The 15,965-nt window shown below is 40.7% G+C and overlaps 1 protein-coding gene across 2 annotated transcripts in view; it reads right to left on the minus strand.

The window, feature by feature from the left end:
- Window positions 1–238: 238 nt before the first annotated feature.
- Window positions 239–15,965, minus strand: part of TMA16 (translation machinery associated 16 homolog) — a 16,895-nt gene continuing 1,168 nt past the window's right edge. Inside the window, exons 1-7 of one of the 2 annotated variants that reach the window (XM_081209163.1) lie at window positions 13,865–13,922; window positions 10,456–10,568; window positions 8,348–8,385; window positions 6,121–6,205; window positions 4,282–4,430; window positions 816–858; window positions 239–597 (exon numbers count right to left, since the gene is read on the minus strand). In XM_081209163.1, coding sequence (XP_081065289.1) covers window positions 426–597; window positions 816–858; window positions 4,282–4,430; window positions 6,121–6,205; window positions 8,348–8,385; window positions 10,456–10,568; window positions 13,865–13,873 — 609 coding nt within the window. In that variant the 5' untranslated portion in view covers window positions 13,874–13,922 and the 3' untranslated portion in view covers window positions 239–425. Of the gene's footprint in view, window positions 598–815; window positions 859–4,281; window positions 4,431–6,120; window positions 6,206–8,347; window positions 8,386–10,455; window positions 10,569–13,864; window positions 13,923–15,965 lie in introns of those variants that run through there. The other variant, XM_081209164.1, reaches the window with a different exon arrangement.

Consider the following 15,965-nt stretch of genomic DNA (forward strand, 5'->3'; position numbering starts at 1 on the left):
ACTCGGACAACATTTGGACAGTCACAGATCCCTGCCCTAAACCTACTGAACAACATCCTGAAAGCGCATGATAAAAATGGATCCATTTGGGCCAAAATAGACATTATAGCAACTCTCCAGGAAAAAACCAGCTGGGAAGAACCTGTCAAAAGGAGTAGCTTTTTCACCCTTCCCTTCTCCTGCTGCTTTAAATAAATTCAGCAATGTCAGAGTACCCCACATCTAGTTGCTGCGTCTATGAACTTGAAATATTTTAATGTTTTTCAAAAGACAATGATGCAACATCATCTTACTACATCATGAATTGAAGGCTAAATTACAGTGCTGGTCATCGTCAAGATAGCTGGGTCCTGTCACATTTACACTCAAAATGTGATTTAGTCTAGCTCTAACTGAACATTAAGATAGCAGCTTGGCAATTTGCTTCAACTGTCATTTCCCATACCAGCAAGCATTTGTTTCTCTGCATCCTTTGCTGCATCCAAGTCCGTCTCAGCTTCAACTGTTGCCTTCTTAGTTAAACTGCTCAGAGCATCTTTACTGGATATCTTCCTCATTTTAATGTTTGGTAGCTTCTGCAAATCACCATCCCAGATACTGTGAAGTAGGGAGAGGAGGGGAAATGACAGTAGTTTAGACCATGGAAACCACTGCTAATCAAACATTTCTACCAGTGAATTTAAGGTGTTCCGCCTTAAATTAAGGACTTGGGAGTGAGCAAACTTTGTTCTGACGTGCAGACTGCCCCAGACTGACATCCCCCCAAACCCAGAACTGCTACAGCATGAGTGAGTTTAAATAAGAAAATAACTCACCTGAATGTTTTAAGGTGCTTAGAGTTCACAATGTCAGGGATCTCTGTTGGAAACAGAATAAAAACCAAGATCATCCAATCGTTTCTAAACAGAAATTTTGATTTGAGACACTTTAAAAGGCTAGCTGAAGGACCTTCTACTTCTGGTTCTGATAGTATGAAAGAGACTAATCAATTTGCTCTGACACTTAGTACCTAGAAGAAAGTGAGAATTTCCACACACCCGACCTTCAAAAAACAGAAAACAAATACTGGACTCTTGCCAGGAGTTCTGTCTACTATGAAAGACAGAATTATTAGGGAAAGCATCTTTAGTACCAACCTGTTAAGAACTACTATACATCAGGGGAGGGTGCTTCTTTTGAGAGCTTTTTGAATTTGACTAAACCTCAATGATCTTCGTGCATGTATCAATGGTGATAATGAGAATACCTCACTTCTGACTCCTTTGTCCAACAGTTTACAGCTGTGGTCATATTACTGGTCACATACTAAATCTTACAGTATCTCCAAATGCACAGCACCATAGATTATATAACATCTGTGCTCAGAGATTCTGAAACAAAAGAAAACCTTGCCAGATAGTACACTTCATCTACTGAATTCTCACCATTTTCCTACTGATTATACTACTTAGAAAGGTCAAAATCATAGCAACTCCAGATGTTTTCAGCTACAACTCCTCTTGGCCCCCTTCCCACAGTTTGGAGAACACCTGATTGGGGAAGGCTGCACTGAAATGAAGTGCTAGCTGCTTTAGATGTCTCAAGGTCATGCACCTAACAAAGAGCAAAAATAGAGCAAAAAACAAATTGTTTAAAAGAAAGCTACCATTAAAAGCAGGGCTGCAATTCAATTGAAGACACTTTAAATTGATCATATGAGTGTCAGTTGATTGATTAAATTTGCATAGGAGTGTTAGTTGGCTGATTAAATTTGTATATAATTAATAAACATTATTTCTGAAGCAAGAATACTTCCCCCTCCTTCATTTTGGATGAAACAAGTATTACAGCAAGTGGTCTTAGAAGAAGCACATCTCCTGTGTTTGACACAAGGGAGAATGCTTCAAGGTGGTGCTTGCCGTATGGAGTTTCTAGAAACACTTGTGTTTAAAAATATGTTTTGAAAAATCCAATGCCCAATCAGGGACACCATTTTAGTTGATTGAAAGCTTTTAATGAAACCACTCCTAATCAGAGAAGTATATTTCTTTGTCAAATAGAACTAGCTCATTTGAGAATCCACTGAAGTAAGACCCATAAGAAGCAGGTGTCACAGCCTTCTTGCAATTTCAGGGAGCAGATTGGGGCAGAGTAGGGTAGTCATACTAGCAAATTGCTCATTCAACATAGGTGATTGTGAGAAAGGTAGAGCAGAAAAAAATTATCAGTGCAGAACGAACACTCTTGACATTGAGAGCATTAAAGCATGCAGTTCCCAATTTGACTGCTGCATGAGATTATTCTGATGGACGCTTTGACACTAAATATATATTGCAATGTTCTGACTGAATTAACACTAAACTGTCCATTGTCTAGTAGTTGATTCATACAGCCATTGTGTGTGACAGGGGTGTAAGATTTTGGATTTATTTTGCAGATTACTGACATCACCATGCAGTTCCCCAAAATGGAGCTATTAACAGCCAAGAACAGAGTGCTTGAAAGCCCAAACTGCTCATGCACCATACTGACGGGAACAGGAAGGGGAAAGATAATCTTTTCAGTAAAACCTACTAATTCAGTTTTGCCTTCAGCCATTAACACAGTGCAGCAAAGGAAAGTGAAAAGAATGATGCATGGAAAGTAACATCAACCACATGTTTGGGGGTTTTATATACTAGGGCAGGTATAGAAACGCAGGGAAGGTCACAGCATCTCTTTGGAAACCCCTGTCTCCAATTGCCAGAAAGCCTCTGATCTTTAGGCAACACCTGCTCATTTGCCTGGACAGCCCAGTTTGTTACTGTACTATTTTTTAAAAAACATATGTAGCTTGCTGAACAAACACTTGTGTGAATTGCCGAGCTGCCAGCACACCACTCTCTCAACTGCAGTAGTGCTACTGCTCACCTGGACCAGGATGGGGTGTGACAGCAAGAGAAGAGGAGTAAAGGTAAAGGACCCCCAGCCGGTTAAGTCCAGTCAAAGGCGACTATGGGGTGCAGCGCTCATCTCGCTTCAGGCCGAGGGAGCCGGCATTTGTCTGCAGGCAGCTTTCCGGGTCATGTGGCCAGCATGACTAAACCCCTTTTGGCGCAATGGAACACCGTGACAGAAGCCAGAGTGCATAGCAGAGGAGTACCAGGTTGATGGCAGTAGTGACAGGAACAGATGTGTGGGCACTTGCAAGTCTTGCCACCAATCTTGTGATTTCCCTGCCCTCACTGCCATGCCCCAAACTGGCTCCAGGGAGTGGTTGGGAGGGCAGTGCACAACCACGCACCATGACAACATAAAGTGATAGTTTGCTCATTGCTTAACACCTACAACAAATCTTGGAAGGACACACAAGCTTTCCTATTTTGCTACTTTTACAAGTCCAGATAGTCTTATTTTTCTCTTCCCAAAAGGGATGAGAAACTTTATCTTTGGCAAGAAAAGAACTAATTAAATCAAGCCTACATAAATTCTCTCTTATTAAGAGAAAGGAAACTGCAGGATGGGGGGAGACTTCCTGGAGATGCCAAAGGTTTTAAAACTAAGTAAAGCTACATGGTCTAAATGACTTCTAGATTTTAGACTGCAGGCTCTAATTACACTATCTGCTGCAACAATTTTCCTTAAATTGAAGCTTGGTACAGACATTGTGCCAACATCCACAGCAGGAGCATTAACAAGGAATGAATGATTGGAGGTTACCTTTAACAAGGAAAGGGCCACCAAGAAATCTTACTTTCTGAATATTGCTGAGGTGTATTTTTAGTTTGTATACAACATGCAACCTTTAAAATGAGTTTTCACTCTGCTTCTTGAATAATACAGAGTTGCCTGTCTTGTGTCTGTCTGTTTACTCTGCATTTGGAAACCTTAAGATATTGTAACCAAACTTTGCACAGTGGGTCCTGAGATCAAAGGCAGGTTTTCATCTACGTTTAGATACAAATGGATGTCATTTTTAATCAAGATGGCAGACTAACCCTCTCAAAACTGCACTGCCTTTTTTTGATTCCTAGGATTCCCAAGCAACTCAAGTATCTACTCACCAGCTTCCCCCCATGGAGATTCTAACCCACTATTGTGAAGGCCATGTGAGATACAACTGCATTGGAGAGGGGAGGGTGTCACACAGTAAATTAAAGGAAAATAATGCTAAGGAAACTGTTGCAGGTTATGGAAGGGGGTTATGTCCAAAAGCAGAAATCCAGTGAACTATTGCCCTGTATAAAGTTCTGATTTGCCTGCAAGAAATTATTCATAACAGATTCAGTTCTTAGCAATGGCAAGGCAGTAACACAGTCATACCTAGCCCATATCCTTCATACATCTGTCTTTCACGTTCCATAGTCTGTTTGATGGCTGTTTCTCTGGAACTGTGCTGTCTGCCCTGCCGTCCTTTAATACTGTTACGCAGTTCAATCTGCTCCAACTCATTGCTGAAACGCTGCAAATAACTGTAACACAGTAAAAATGTCAATGTGGGGAAAGGTTTTCACCCTTCAAACATTACACCCTTGCGGTTGCTCTACAAAGCCCCCAAGAAGCAGCTCTGACAGAGGTCTTAAGTACTGGCACCTTTTTAACAACAACAACAATGCACTGTCTATACCAGGGTTTCCCAAACTTGGGTCTCCAGCTCTTTTAGAATTACAACTCCCATCATTCCTAGCGAGCAGGACCAGTAGTCCAAAAACAGCTGGAGACCCAAGTTTGGGAAACACTGGTCTATACCTATGATCTATATGCATCACAAGAGTGAAGAACCTCTGGTCTGTAGGACAGATACAGCCCACAGAACCTTCTGCTCCTAGCTTCAATTCCATGCAGCCATTAGGCTTGAAAAATGCCTTCCACTGGCACTGAAGTCTTAACTGCTTGGGAGTGGGGGGTGGCAGAATGGGTTGCAGCCAGGCACGGAAGAAGTATTCTCCAATTCTCTGCGATCACCCTCCCTCTGGAAATCCCTGATGAAGCAATTAAGATTTTTTAAATGACTTGCACTGGCTCCAAAGGGAGGCTTCTTCAGGTGTCATTGCTGCAGAGGAAAGGAGAGGAGAAACAAGAGCAACTTGGTGCAGTGGCGTAGCGTGAGGGGTGCAGGGGGGCCGGCCCCACCGGGCGCAACATCTGGGGGTTAGGGTTAGGGGGCGCAAATCCACGGGTTAGGGGGCGCAAATCCACGGGTTAGGGGGCGCAAATTACTTGCCTTGCCCCGGGTGCTGACAACCCACGCTACACCACTGACTTGGTGTGGGTGTTTGTGTGTGAGAATATGAATGAATGAATGAATGTGTGCTGTGTGAGAGACTTGGGGCTGCCCCATCCACTTTTGGCCCCACTCACAGCTGCCATATAGCTCCTGGAAGGTCAGCCACAGGGGAGTGACGCCCTCCATTTGAAAAGCATTCCCCACCCATGATTTCACATGACAGAGCAGGAGAAAGCTATGAAGGGAACAAAGTGGCAGGGTGAAGCCACTATGCTAGCTTCCCAGAAGGTAGAAATAAAATTGGAGAGTATAGGGCTATTCATGCTTCCAGGATAGTACCATACACACTCACACTAAAGCCTGTGGAGGAAGAGCAAGGTTGCTGTCTTCTCACCTCTTCCTCTTCATAAGCAACTGAGACCCGCTAGCTGAGAAATTGTCCCAGCTCCTCCACCCCACCCAGTAAGCTTTTTTGGAAGGGGAAAATAGACCTGTGCCACCTCTTTTGAACACATTTTCACCAACCATATTGATTATAACATCAATTCATTAAGTACTAGATTGCTTATGTTCCTTTCACTTACTTTCCCTACCTCCTGGCTTCAAACAACTTAAATAAAAACCAAGGTCAAGTATTTCACAGCTACTTGTAAACAGGTGCAAAATAATTCTGCACAACTGAAATAAAATGATTCTGGAACATTAATGAGCTAAGGATTACTAATTATTACAGTTACTTTTTTAGTAATACAAAGTCATGAAAACTGAGCACACATAAAATGTTGAAATAAGACAAGTGTTGGTGAATATCAAGGAGAAAATAATGGGAAAGGAAAGGCATTCCATGCATGTAAACACCAGCTGGGAGAATGCACCTCATCACTCTTGCATCCACCAAAACAGGCCTTCTGTTTCCTTGTGTGCTGCAAACTTACTTTTCTGTTAGTTCACAGGCTTCTTTTTTTGTGTACTCCACTTTGTCGGGATCAAGGTGACTTTGAAACCAAAGCAATTTTTCCCCTATAAGAAAAAAAAAGTGCTCAAAAGCTTACTACACCTGTTATATAACACAGGTGAAGTAAAAGCCTTCCACTGTTTCTGGAACAAATAAGAGATAAATATTTTAAGGGGCAGTTAGCTAAATGGTGAGAACTTGTTCCACAGAGTTGTATGGGATCCAAGAATGAAGTCTCGGCTCCTGGACAGGCCCCTGCTGCCAACTCCCATGAAGTGGCTGTTAGAAGACAAAAGGTGGTCAAGAGCCATGCATTTCCTAGAAGTCAGAAGAATGCCCAAGAGGCATGATGGGTTATGGCAATCTTTTGTCACTTATTTTATCTGCCAAGGACAGTCTTTAATTCAGCTCAAGAGTATCTGCTATAAACCCCCAAATGCAAAGAAGGTACAGTGGTACCTCGGGTTACATACGCTTCAGGTTACAGACTCTGCTAACCCAGAAATAGTGCTTCAGGTTAAGCACTTTGCTTCAGGATGAGAACAGAAATCGTGCTCCGGCGGCGTGGCAGCAGCAGAAGGCCCCATTAGCTAAAGTGGTGCTTCAGGTTAAGAACAGTTTCAGGTTAAGTACAGACCTCCGGAACGAATTAAGTACTTAACCTGAGGTACCACTGTACATGCAACATATATTACAGGAAAAGACGCATATGAGTTCAGACACTTTACACATGGAGTCAGTTCACACATCTGTCCTGCTGCTTACTTTTCTCTAAGCAACTGCTCTTAAACATTCTCAAACAGACCAGCTGCATAAAGTAACATAACATGTGACAATATAAATGGATACACCCAGAGGGATTTTTAGTAGTAGCTGTAACATTTTTTTTAACAAAATCAGCTCATTGAACATATTTGTGCCACCTGATTGTGTGACTCCAGTTGAGTTCCTTGTCTTGATTGAAAAAAGTACGAGCATCTTCTAGATTGATGGCATGGAGAAAGCAACCAGCAGGATACATGTGGCAAGTGAACTGTAGCTTTCCTGTCTTATGGATGCCATGAGGGTTTTACCCATCCAAAGGCTAGGTCTCCCCAAATACAATGAGACTCTGAACATCCTACAGTTCCACAGTGCACTAAGATGCCTAGGAAGATGGAGAACTTTTAACGTTTTCAGCAGAGGACTAGATGGCCACTTATGAGAATCAACTGGATATGCTGTGAACCTTTATCAAATGTTTATCCAAGCTATACTTTACAAAATGGGAAAGTGGCAAGAACCACTCTTCTTAAGATTTTGTAGTTACCTGTTTTTAGATAGGAGCAGAGAAGCAGCACAGCCAAGACTGACTTCCTGCACAAATGTGACAGTGATGTTCCTAACTAAAACTTCAATATGCAGGAGCCGTGTCTGTTGTTAATATTAACAGTGAACAGATAAAACTGCCTCACCATCAGACAATTTAGTCCAGCCAGCCTAACACTGCTTGCCAGGATATGCCATAACTCTTCCTATGTCAAAGGAGGTTCTTCCCTACCCTTCTACCCAACATCCTTTGTGGGGAAGGAAGGAACTTGGAACCTTCTGCATGTAAAACGTATGTTCAACCACTGAGCTGCAACCTTTTCCCATTCCCTCACTGAAGGAGAAGAAAGAGGAGCCAGGCAAGGTATTTGCTAGTTAAGCATCTTGGCAATGTGATGCGGAAAACTAAGTTAGTCCACTTGCTTGTAAAAGGCAAAAAAGTTTAGATGCACTAAGTGTGAGTAATGGCAAATCAGAATTTTAGAAACGCTGATGTTTGTTTGTTTTTAAAAAAATCACACAACACAGTTTCCAAGATGCACACTTTAAATCCAAAGCAAAAAGCTGATACCTTTAGCTAGCCACATGTGGCCAAATTCTATTTGCAATTCTATTCTGAAGGATGCCAAAATGCCCACTGCAGCTCCACAAGGAAGCAGTAATAGAAATGTCTGCAAGTGCTTCAAAGAACAGACATCAAAGGAACCAAGTATCCCAGTAGCAGTGACTTCACCAGCTTTCATGAAGCCAAGCTGAGAGCATTGTCATTCTAAAGGTATAGAGCATGTTGCCTTATGTAGGCTGCCTTTTTTCCCAGAAAGGCTTAAAGGCTTAAGGCATGCTACAAAACTTAATTCTGCTGAACTTGGAGCCTAAACATAAAATAGTTTTTCACTCACCCACAACGCTGAGACGATAGGCCTTTTCATTTTTCAACCTGCAAAAGGATAGCTCCAATTTAATAATTCCCTATATAAAGAACTTATCTCTCTCACATATGTAAACACACACATAGCGGGGTGGAAGACAGAATGGCAAGATTAAATTTCTCACGTTCATGAGAAGGAGGCAGAGTTTTACAGTGGTTTCACTCCTGCTTATGGGCTCAGTACCAAAGAGCATTACTGGGTCACTGTGGCTCAGCCCCCTGCAGGATGCCATAGGGCACAAATCTGTCCCCAATGCTATTCAAAATCTATATGAAACCACTGGGGCAGTTAACAGGAGATTAGGATCAGTATACTGATGATACCCAGCTCTATTTTCTCTTGTAATAGCTGATACAGGCGAGGCCATGCCTGAATGCAGTTATAAAAATAAAATTAAGTCATCCATACTATGACTAAGTTTACTAGCATTGCTATTCCACAAATTCAGATTGTGGCAGATCTTCGGGGAAGCTGCTAGTGGGAGTTCTTGAGGGGAGGCATAGCTGTAAGTAGATGAGGAATGAAGTAAATATTGGGGGTGAGAAAGGAAGAAAAATTATGCATCATTTGCTAGAGTCTCCAGAAAGTCCTCTTCTGTCAGTTCAATATTTTCCCTTGAAGTATTTTTGCTCTTTTATAATCTTTTATTTCAATAGGTGAGCAATATATATTGACAATAGAAATAGCATTACACGCCTACAAATGCCATAAATACTTTCCCATATAATAGTCAACGGAAGCAAAACATCATTACTCAGGAAGACAAGGTGAACACCTTTGAAAGAGCATCCTATATGTAAAAAGCTCTGCATGCCAACATGAAGGCGTATATTTCTAGGATATAAATACAGTTAGAATCTCAGTTGACATATTACTTCTTGTGAAATACAGGAATGTCCTGGCACTTTAAAATATGTGCATGATCCATGATTCACTGGCAATATAGATGCTATTCTAAGAGTCCGCCTGTATATTAAAACTATGTAAAAGAAAAGCGTGCTTTTTTTAAGGTCACAAAATGTTAAAGATTATGAAAAAGTAGTGCAAATGGGTTCCTTACACCTTCCTCTCTCTGTGTACCATCACCTTTCCCACCCCCCTCTCACACACACACCAGACCTGTATAAGGCTTTTATCGGCTGTAACCCTGATCCATACAGCTATAAAACAGGACAGAAGCCACTGTGATTGTCTCTGGTATTGCTGACTTTGACTGACGTACTAGCTTCTCCTCTTCTACCTCCTTTCCTGGGATCTAGTGAGCCCATTTCACCCAGAGCAGGTACTGTGTAGAAGCTCAGTCAACCTGCATTTGCAGACCTTTAGAAGATGCACCTTCACAGCACTCGCTCCATGAAAAATGCAATCTCTCACTTCCCCCACCCCTTCCACATACATGCACACAGGTAAGTCAAGAATGTGCAAGCCAAGAAAGCGCTGCTTTTCTGGAGCAGGATCAAGGGAACGTCTACACCACCTGTCCAATGTCTCCCAATTCTCCACTCCAACTGCATTTGCCTACCCTGTATCCGAAGCCACTCCTGAAAATCCCCTGACCTACAGCAAAAGGGGGCAAAAAGATCCCTGCATTGCAAGGGCTTGAACTAGATGACCGTCAAGGTCCCTTCCAACTCTACAGTTCTGTTCCTTCAAAAACCACATGAGAAATGTCAAGCGTTATAAAACTGAATCATGAGAAATGGCAAGATCTTCTGACAGTAGCTTTCGTTGATGCAGACATCAGAAAACAGTTATGCTGAAGAATATTTGTGCAGTGGTTGCATGGTCAAGATGCAACAGGTTGAGAGGAAGGCCTTTCAGTAGCTTGATGTTTTCCATCACAGCCTCTAATGTGTCAGCAATCCTGTGAGATCACAGGCGAAAGTGTTTATGGCCTTAGTGGTAATTGGCTGTCAGGGAGATATCTACCTGTAAATTCATCTTATTGTTAACCCACTTTAAGAGAAGCTTTGCAAACTCAGTTATTTCTTGACATTTCTAGGGCAAGAAAAATCTCTGAAGAACCCAGCAGGTCAGTATTTCTCTTCCCTGCCTCTGAAGAGTACAAAGGGACTCACTTTTCCTTTCTTTCTTGTTTGTGTGCTTCTTTTGTAAGCTGAGCAGCTTTTCTGCTGTAGGGATGGATGACTTTCTTCTCCTGTGCTCCCCTTTTGCCCTTTGCTGCTTTAGGCTGAAAAAAAGAATCAGAAGAAAGACACAGTAAGAATTTTGAGAAGTATTTTCCTTCAAAGGCTTCTTGGGAGTTATTGCATGCGGGTGAAAGGCAGCTCAGAAGCAGCAGGACCTGATGAAAAATAAACAGTCAAACCTTAAATTCAAGACAGATTATGTCACTTAAAACATTCTATTTACCAAAGTAAGGGTTTAAAATGAGAGATTTTAATAGACTCAACGTATTTAACTACATATTGATGAAATACAAACACACCCAGCTAAAACAATAAAGCTATTATCTGAGATAAAGCAAATTTACATACCAGTAATAATTTCTAAATGCACAGCTGATAAGACTTATTCCCGACACCCCACTGCTAATAGACTGGATCCTGAGCACTGCTGTCATCACGTGGCAGCAATGGACTTGATCTGGGCCTTTGCTGTACCAGCCTGGGAACTGGCACAATGAAGGGCCAATTTTTTTTCCCTTCCCACCCCCAGCAAATTTCACCCTGGCTGGTATGTGCAATGGGATTGTGGGGGTGCTACTGGCTACACAGCTCCTGTTGCAGTCTACCTTTTGAAATGTTAGTGATAATAATCAATACATCCAGTGCCCTTGATGTGTGTTGGTGACAGTGTTATTCAGTTTGTAGGATTGATGCCAAAACTAGGTTTACAATAATGAGAACATACTAACAAATATTAGAAGGAGCACTAAAAACAACCAAGGGGAGAATTATGAACAGGATCTATATAAGGCACTTGGTAATTAATCTCAAACAACCACTATGGATGTTCAGTTTTTACATCTGCATTAAATGTGTTGTTGTCCTCCAACTCCACAAACACTTATAGTACATCAGCTTTCTGAATCCTAGGACTCTTAGCTGTGAACCAGGAAACAGCAATGAGATGAACTGGTGGCCTTACTATCTGCATAGTCTCTAGCAGGTGAATGGTATTCTAATCACCGAGGATTTGGGGGGAGAGAGAGATAGAGAGATGAAAAAGGTACATACTAGGATAATCAAAAGAATCCAAGAGTAGATGCATTCAACACAAAAGAAAGGCTATGGTGTTTGAGCTTTTTAGAGGGAAGAAAAAGATGACCAAATAGAGACATCGACAAGGTGTACACAATTATGGGTAGAATAGAACAAGGTGGGGAACTTCCCCTATCACTCATATATCATATGTGACAGCTAGCTGGGGCTATCTGCTCTGTTGCACAGGTGATCTAGCCATGTCTTTACCTGCCCCACAGCTAAGATTACTTATGAAATCAGGAGTAGGACAGGTGGGCATGGTTTGTGGAAAACTATCACACTGCTAAATTTAGCCTGTGAGCCAGAGTCACCTGTTGTAGAGAAAATTGAGATTTTTTTTCCTCCCTCTTCCTTAAGACTAGAACTTGGGGGGTCACTCTGTGAAATTGATTGTCAGAAGATTAAGTATAGATAAAATATACTTTTTGTTGCAGAGAACCAATTACAACTGCATGTCTAGTACATATGAAAATTCTGCATAACTTCCAGGACCCATTTCCCTCTCCCTCAGTTTTCCTCAGTACACTGGTGACAATAAAAACAGCACGTGAAGTCTTGGTGTCTATCCACAAATACAGTGGGCAAAGCAAATTCAGCATACTGTTATCCTGCCAGCTACTCTAGAATAGAAGGGGCTATAACTAAAATAAGATGAAAAATATTGAATTGCTAAAAAGTTTTTTCCCCTAAGAGAGATAAAGATGAGTAGCTAGAATAGAATGAAAACCTACCACTATGAAGAGAGAGAAAATACACTGAATGGGCTACAAAGCAATTACAAACATCAAAATAAAGTTTATTCCTGGATTTATAGTAAAGTATATCTTGTATTTGTCTCCTGCAGGGAGAGGCAACCAGAAGCCTTCCAGATGTTGTTGAACTTCAGCTCCCATCATTCCTAGCTAACATGGCTGAGTCAGAGATGATGGTAGTTCAACAACATTCTTGGTATGAAAAGAGAAGAAAGCCAAAGACAAAACTGCACACCCTATATTAGCAACTTCATTAACAAATGTAACAGTTGCTTAATTGTTCCATTTAAATGTATTTCTGTAAAATCAGGCACGATTTTGGTTAAAGGGTGTATTTTCCTAAGGTCCATTATGAGAATTGGAATAGCAACATTTTATGTATTCATACCGCAGGAGGGTACCATAAAGGCTGCATTATCCTGAAGCGATTTTTAAAGTCAGAAACATTACAATACACTCATATTCAGCTATCAAACTGGGTGTGTAGGGTGGGGGTTATATAACTGAATGTTAACACATATAAAACCCAAATATCTTGGAGAAGGCTACACTTGGACCCTTCTACCTATATGCTGTCTTTCCACAAGGATTGTTCTGTTGATTATGTAGGGCGGCTCCAATATAATTTAACCTCAAGTGTATTCTTTGACACAATCTCCCTATTATCTTCCAAACTCAATTCAAAATTAAAGGTTTGAGTAAACAGCCCTTCGGGCTTTCTCCCTTATATTCTGTGTCAATCACCAAGAGTTCTAAATCACACTATTATTCTATGTACAACAAACTTTCCCAGAGTCTTGTGTAATGAAAAGCACATTTCCACCTTGGCAGGCTTAGTTTAAGAAGGTGGTAATCATTTTTTCCAAACATAGTGTTCCATCACATTTTTTATTTTACTGCCAGCCAACTCACACAGTTGGGGGACATCCAGAACTAAAATAAAAATGTGTTTCCTCTGCAGCAAATTATGATAATAGGTTGCGCAGATGGTGTGTTTTTCATTTTGTATTCAGTACAGTATTACTGGGGACATTTTTGAAGAGGGTGACAATAAAAAATAGAAGTATTGCACAATGTAATGCTATGCATCTCTTTTCAATAGTATGCCCTACTGAGTTCAATGGGGCTTACTTCCAGGTAAACAGGCACAGGACTACAGCCTTAATTTTCTCTGAATCATTTCAAATCAGATTTTATATTTTTCCATATGAAGCCAAAACATTTCACCTCCTCTTCTTAATTTCTTGTGATAATGAAAAGTATTCAAAAGCAGTTATTCATGCACTTATGCTGCCTAATAATATGTTTTGCAGAAATCTCACTAACTTTAATGGATAGAATTTTAGTCTTAGACTGAAGCACTGAGCATATTTACTCAGAAAAGATCCATGAACATAACATCAATGAGACTTATTTCCAAGTAAAGGCTATGGGTGGTTACAGTATTCCATACTGCAGCAACTAAGAGACTGACCTACAAATCAGAAGTCAGGAAATTTGGATCTCACCTCTGTCATAAACTCACTAGGTGGCCTGAGGCAAGACACTCTCAAACTCGATCCCACCCCATCTGCAAAATGGGGGATAATTATATTGACTTACCATGCAACATTATTGTAGGAACTACAATTACACAATACAAGTGAAGTGCTTTGGGTACTTTAAAGTGCTACAAAATTAGTATTGCTTAGTATTGTTCATATTATTATTATTATTCATTACCAAAATAATATAATGATTCAGTTAACAAAACATTTCCACATAACATGTAAAAGAAGAATGGTCACAAAGATGTACTTGGAAGTTTGAGGGGAAAACCTGTTGAAATCTAAGACAGGACTTCCTAAAAATATCTCAAGGACTCAAAGAGAGACTTCACTGCCCCTATAGGTTCTTCATCTTCCCTAAAACTAGCAGAAAATAATTGTGCAAGAGAGTAAAAATATTAATTATACAGTGCAGAGAATAACCTTTTCTTGTAGCATCTGAGCACAGATGCTACCAATAACTTGCCAAATACCATAGAGTATCTAGGAACAAATGCTGCAAACACCTGATATAGGCTGGCTGTTAGCTAGCAGTGAATAACCACTAGTGATTAAACATGTGCTCATACACAAGCAATAATACAGACAACCATTTACTATATGCAGTACTTTCCTACAATATATGGCAGCCAGGTTGGCTGTAGCATCTTTCTTTCTTACGTACTTACTTATTTATCCATGCCTCCATCCTTTCCCCTCTTCCCTCCCTACCCCCTTTTCCACTGCTTGTTCTGTGTTTTAAGATTGTAAAACCTGTAGTCAGGAACTGCCTTGTTTCAATTGATGGCCAACGTAAACCATTCTGGGAGCCTCTTTGACTGAAGAGCAGGGCACAAATGTTCTCCATAAACATTAAATAACCATCATCGACAGGACACAGCCAGTTACTAACTTACTAAGCACAAGCAGGTGTGAATGGGTGGGGGGACGGAACGTTGTTAACCGTTTGCAATGTACCGTATTTTTCGCTCCATAGGACGCTCCTGACCAAAAGACGCACCAAGTTTTTAGAGCAGGAAAACAAGAAAAAAAATCTGACTCAAATTTTGTACTAAACTATTTAAAACAGCAAAGTGTGTGGCTCCTGTCCACTTTGCTGCTTTAAAGCGAGCCATGGTATATAATGATGAGAATGGAAAAAGGACACATTCCATTATAATGTAGCTGTTTTCATTATCACTGGGAAGTCAGTATTGGCAGCAGTCACAAAAACTAAAATTTGAGCATTTTACTGTTATTAATCAAGAATATTAATAGTCAGGGAGAGAAACCAGGGCTGTGCAAATGAGAAGTGCTTGGAGTATGGAGGAACAGCAAAAAGATGATGATGATGATGATGATGATAATGATGATAATAATAATAATAATAATAATAATAATAATAATAATAATAATAATATATTATTTATACCCCGCCCATCTGGCTGGGCCTCCCCAGCCACTCTGGGCGGCTTCCAAAAGAATATTAAAATACTGTGAAGCTAAAGATCAAATGATTGTGCTCCAGTTCCTAAATCTCTGAAGTTTTCTCAAAACAGGCATGGTTGTTTTGAAAGGAAGATTCAAAATGGAGTGACTGAGCAAAGAACAGAGGAGGAAAAGAGGGCAGATAAATAGCTTCCATTCAATACCAAGAGAACACAATGTTTTTGGTTTAGTATAGGTGGACTGTACTTGTAAGAATTTGTATAATGAATTATAGAGTTGGAGTGGAATATCAGAGCCTCTTTTCAGCAGTAAAGATTAGCTACTAGGAACATGGTCCACACACACACAGGATGTCTGGTTATAGCTGTGCAGTTTAAACTGTTCCTGAGCCAGATACCTGCTCAGTTTTAGCTGAAATTACTATTACTGGTTTGTAGAGATGCTTTGCATGTATTTATGACTATTTCCCCAAAACTGCTACTTGAAGAAATCCCCAAACTTACTATTTTTAAACTTCAAATGGAGCTCAGAATCCAGTTAGGCAATCCTTTGCAGTTGAATTAGGAGGCACTGAGAGACAGCAATTTGCTGCTCCCCACCCCCACCCTCCACCCCAGGAGCACACAGTCTTCCC

The sequence above is a fragment of the Podarcis bocagei genome (assembly GCF_964188305.1).
Source record: "Podarcis bocagei genome assembly, chromosome: 9".
NCBI classification, from domain to species: domain Eukaryota; kingdom Metazoa; phylum Chordata; class Lepidosauria; order Squamata; family Lacertidae; genus Podarcis; species Podarcis bocagei.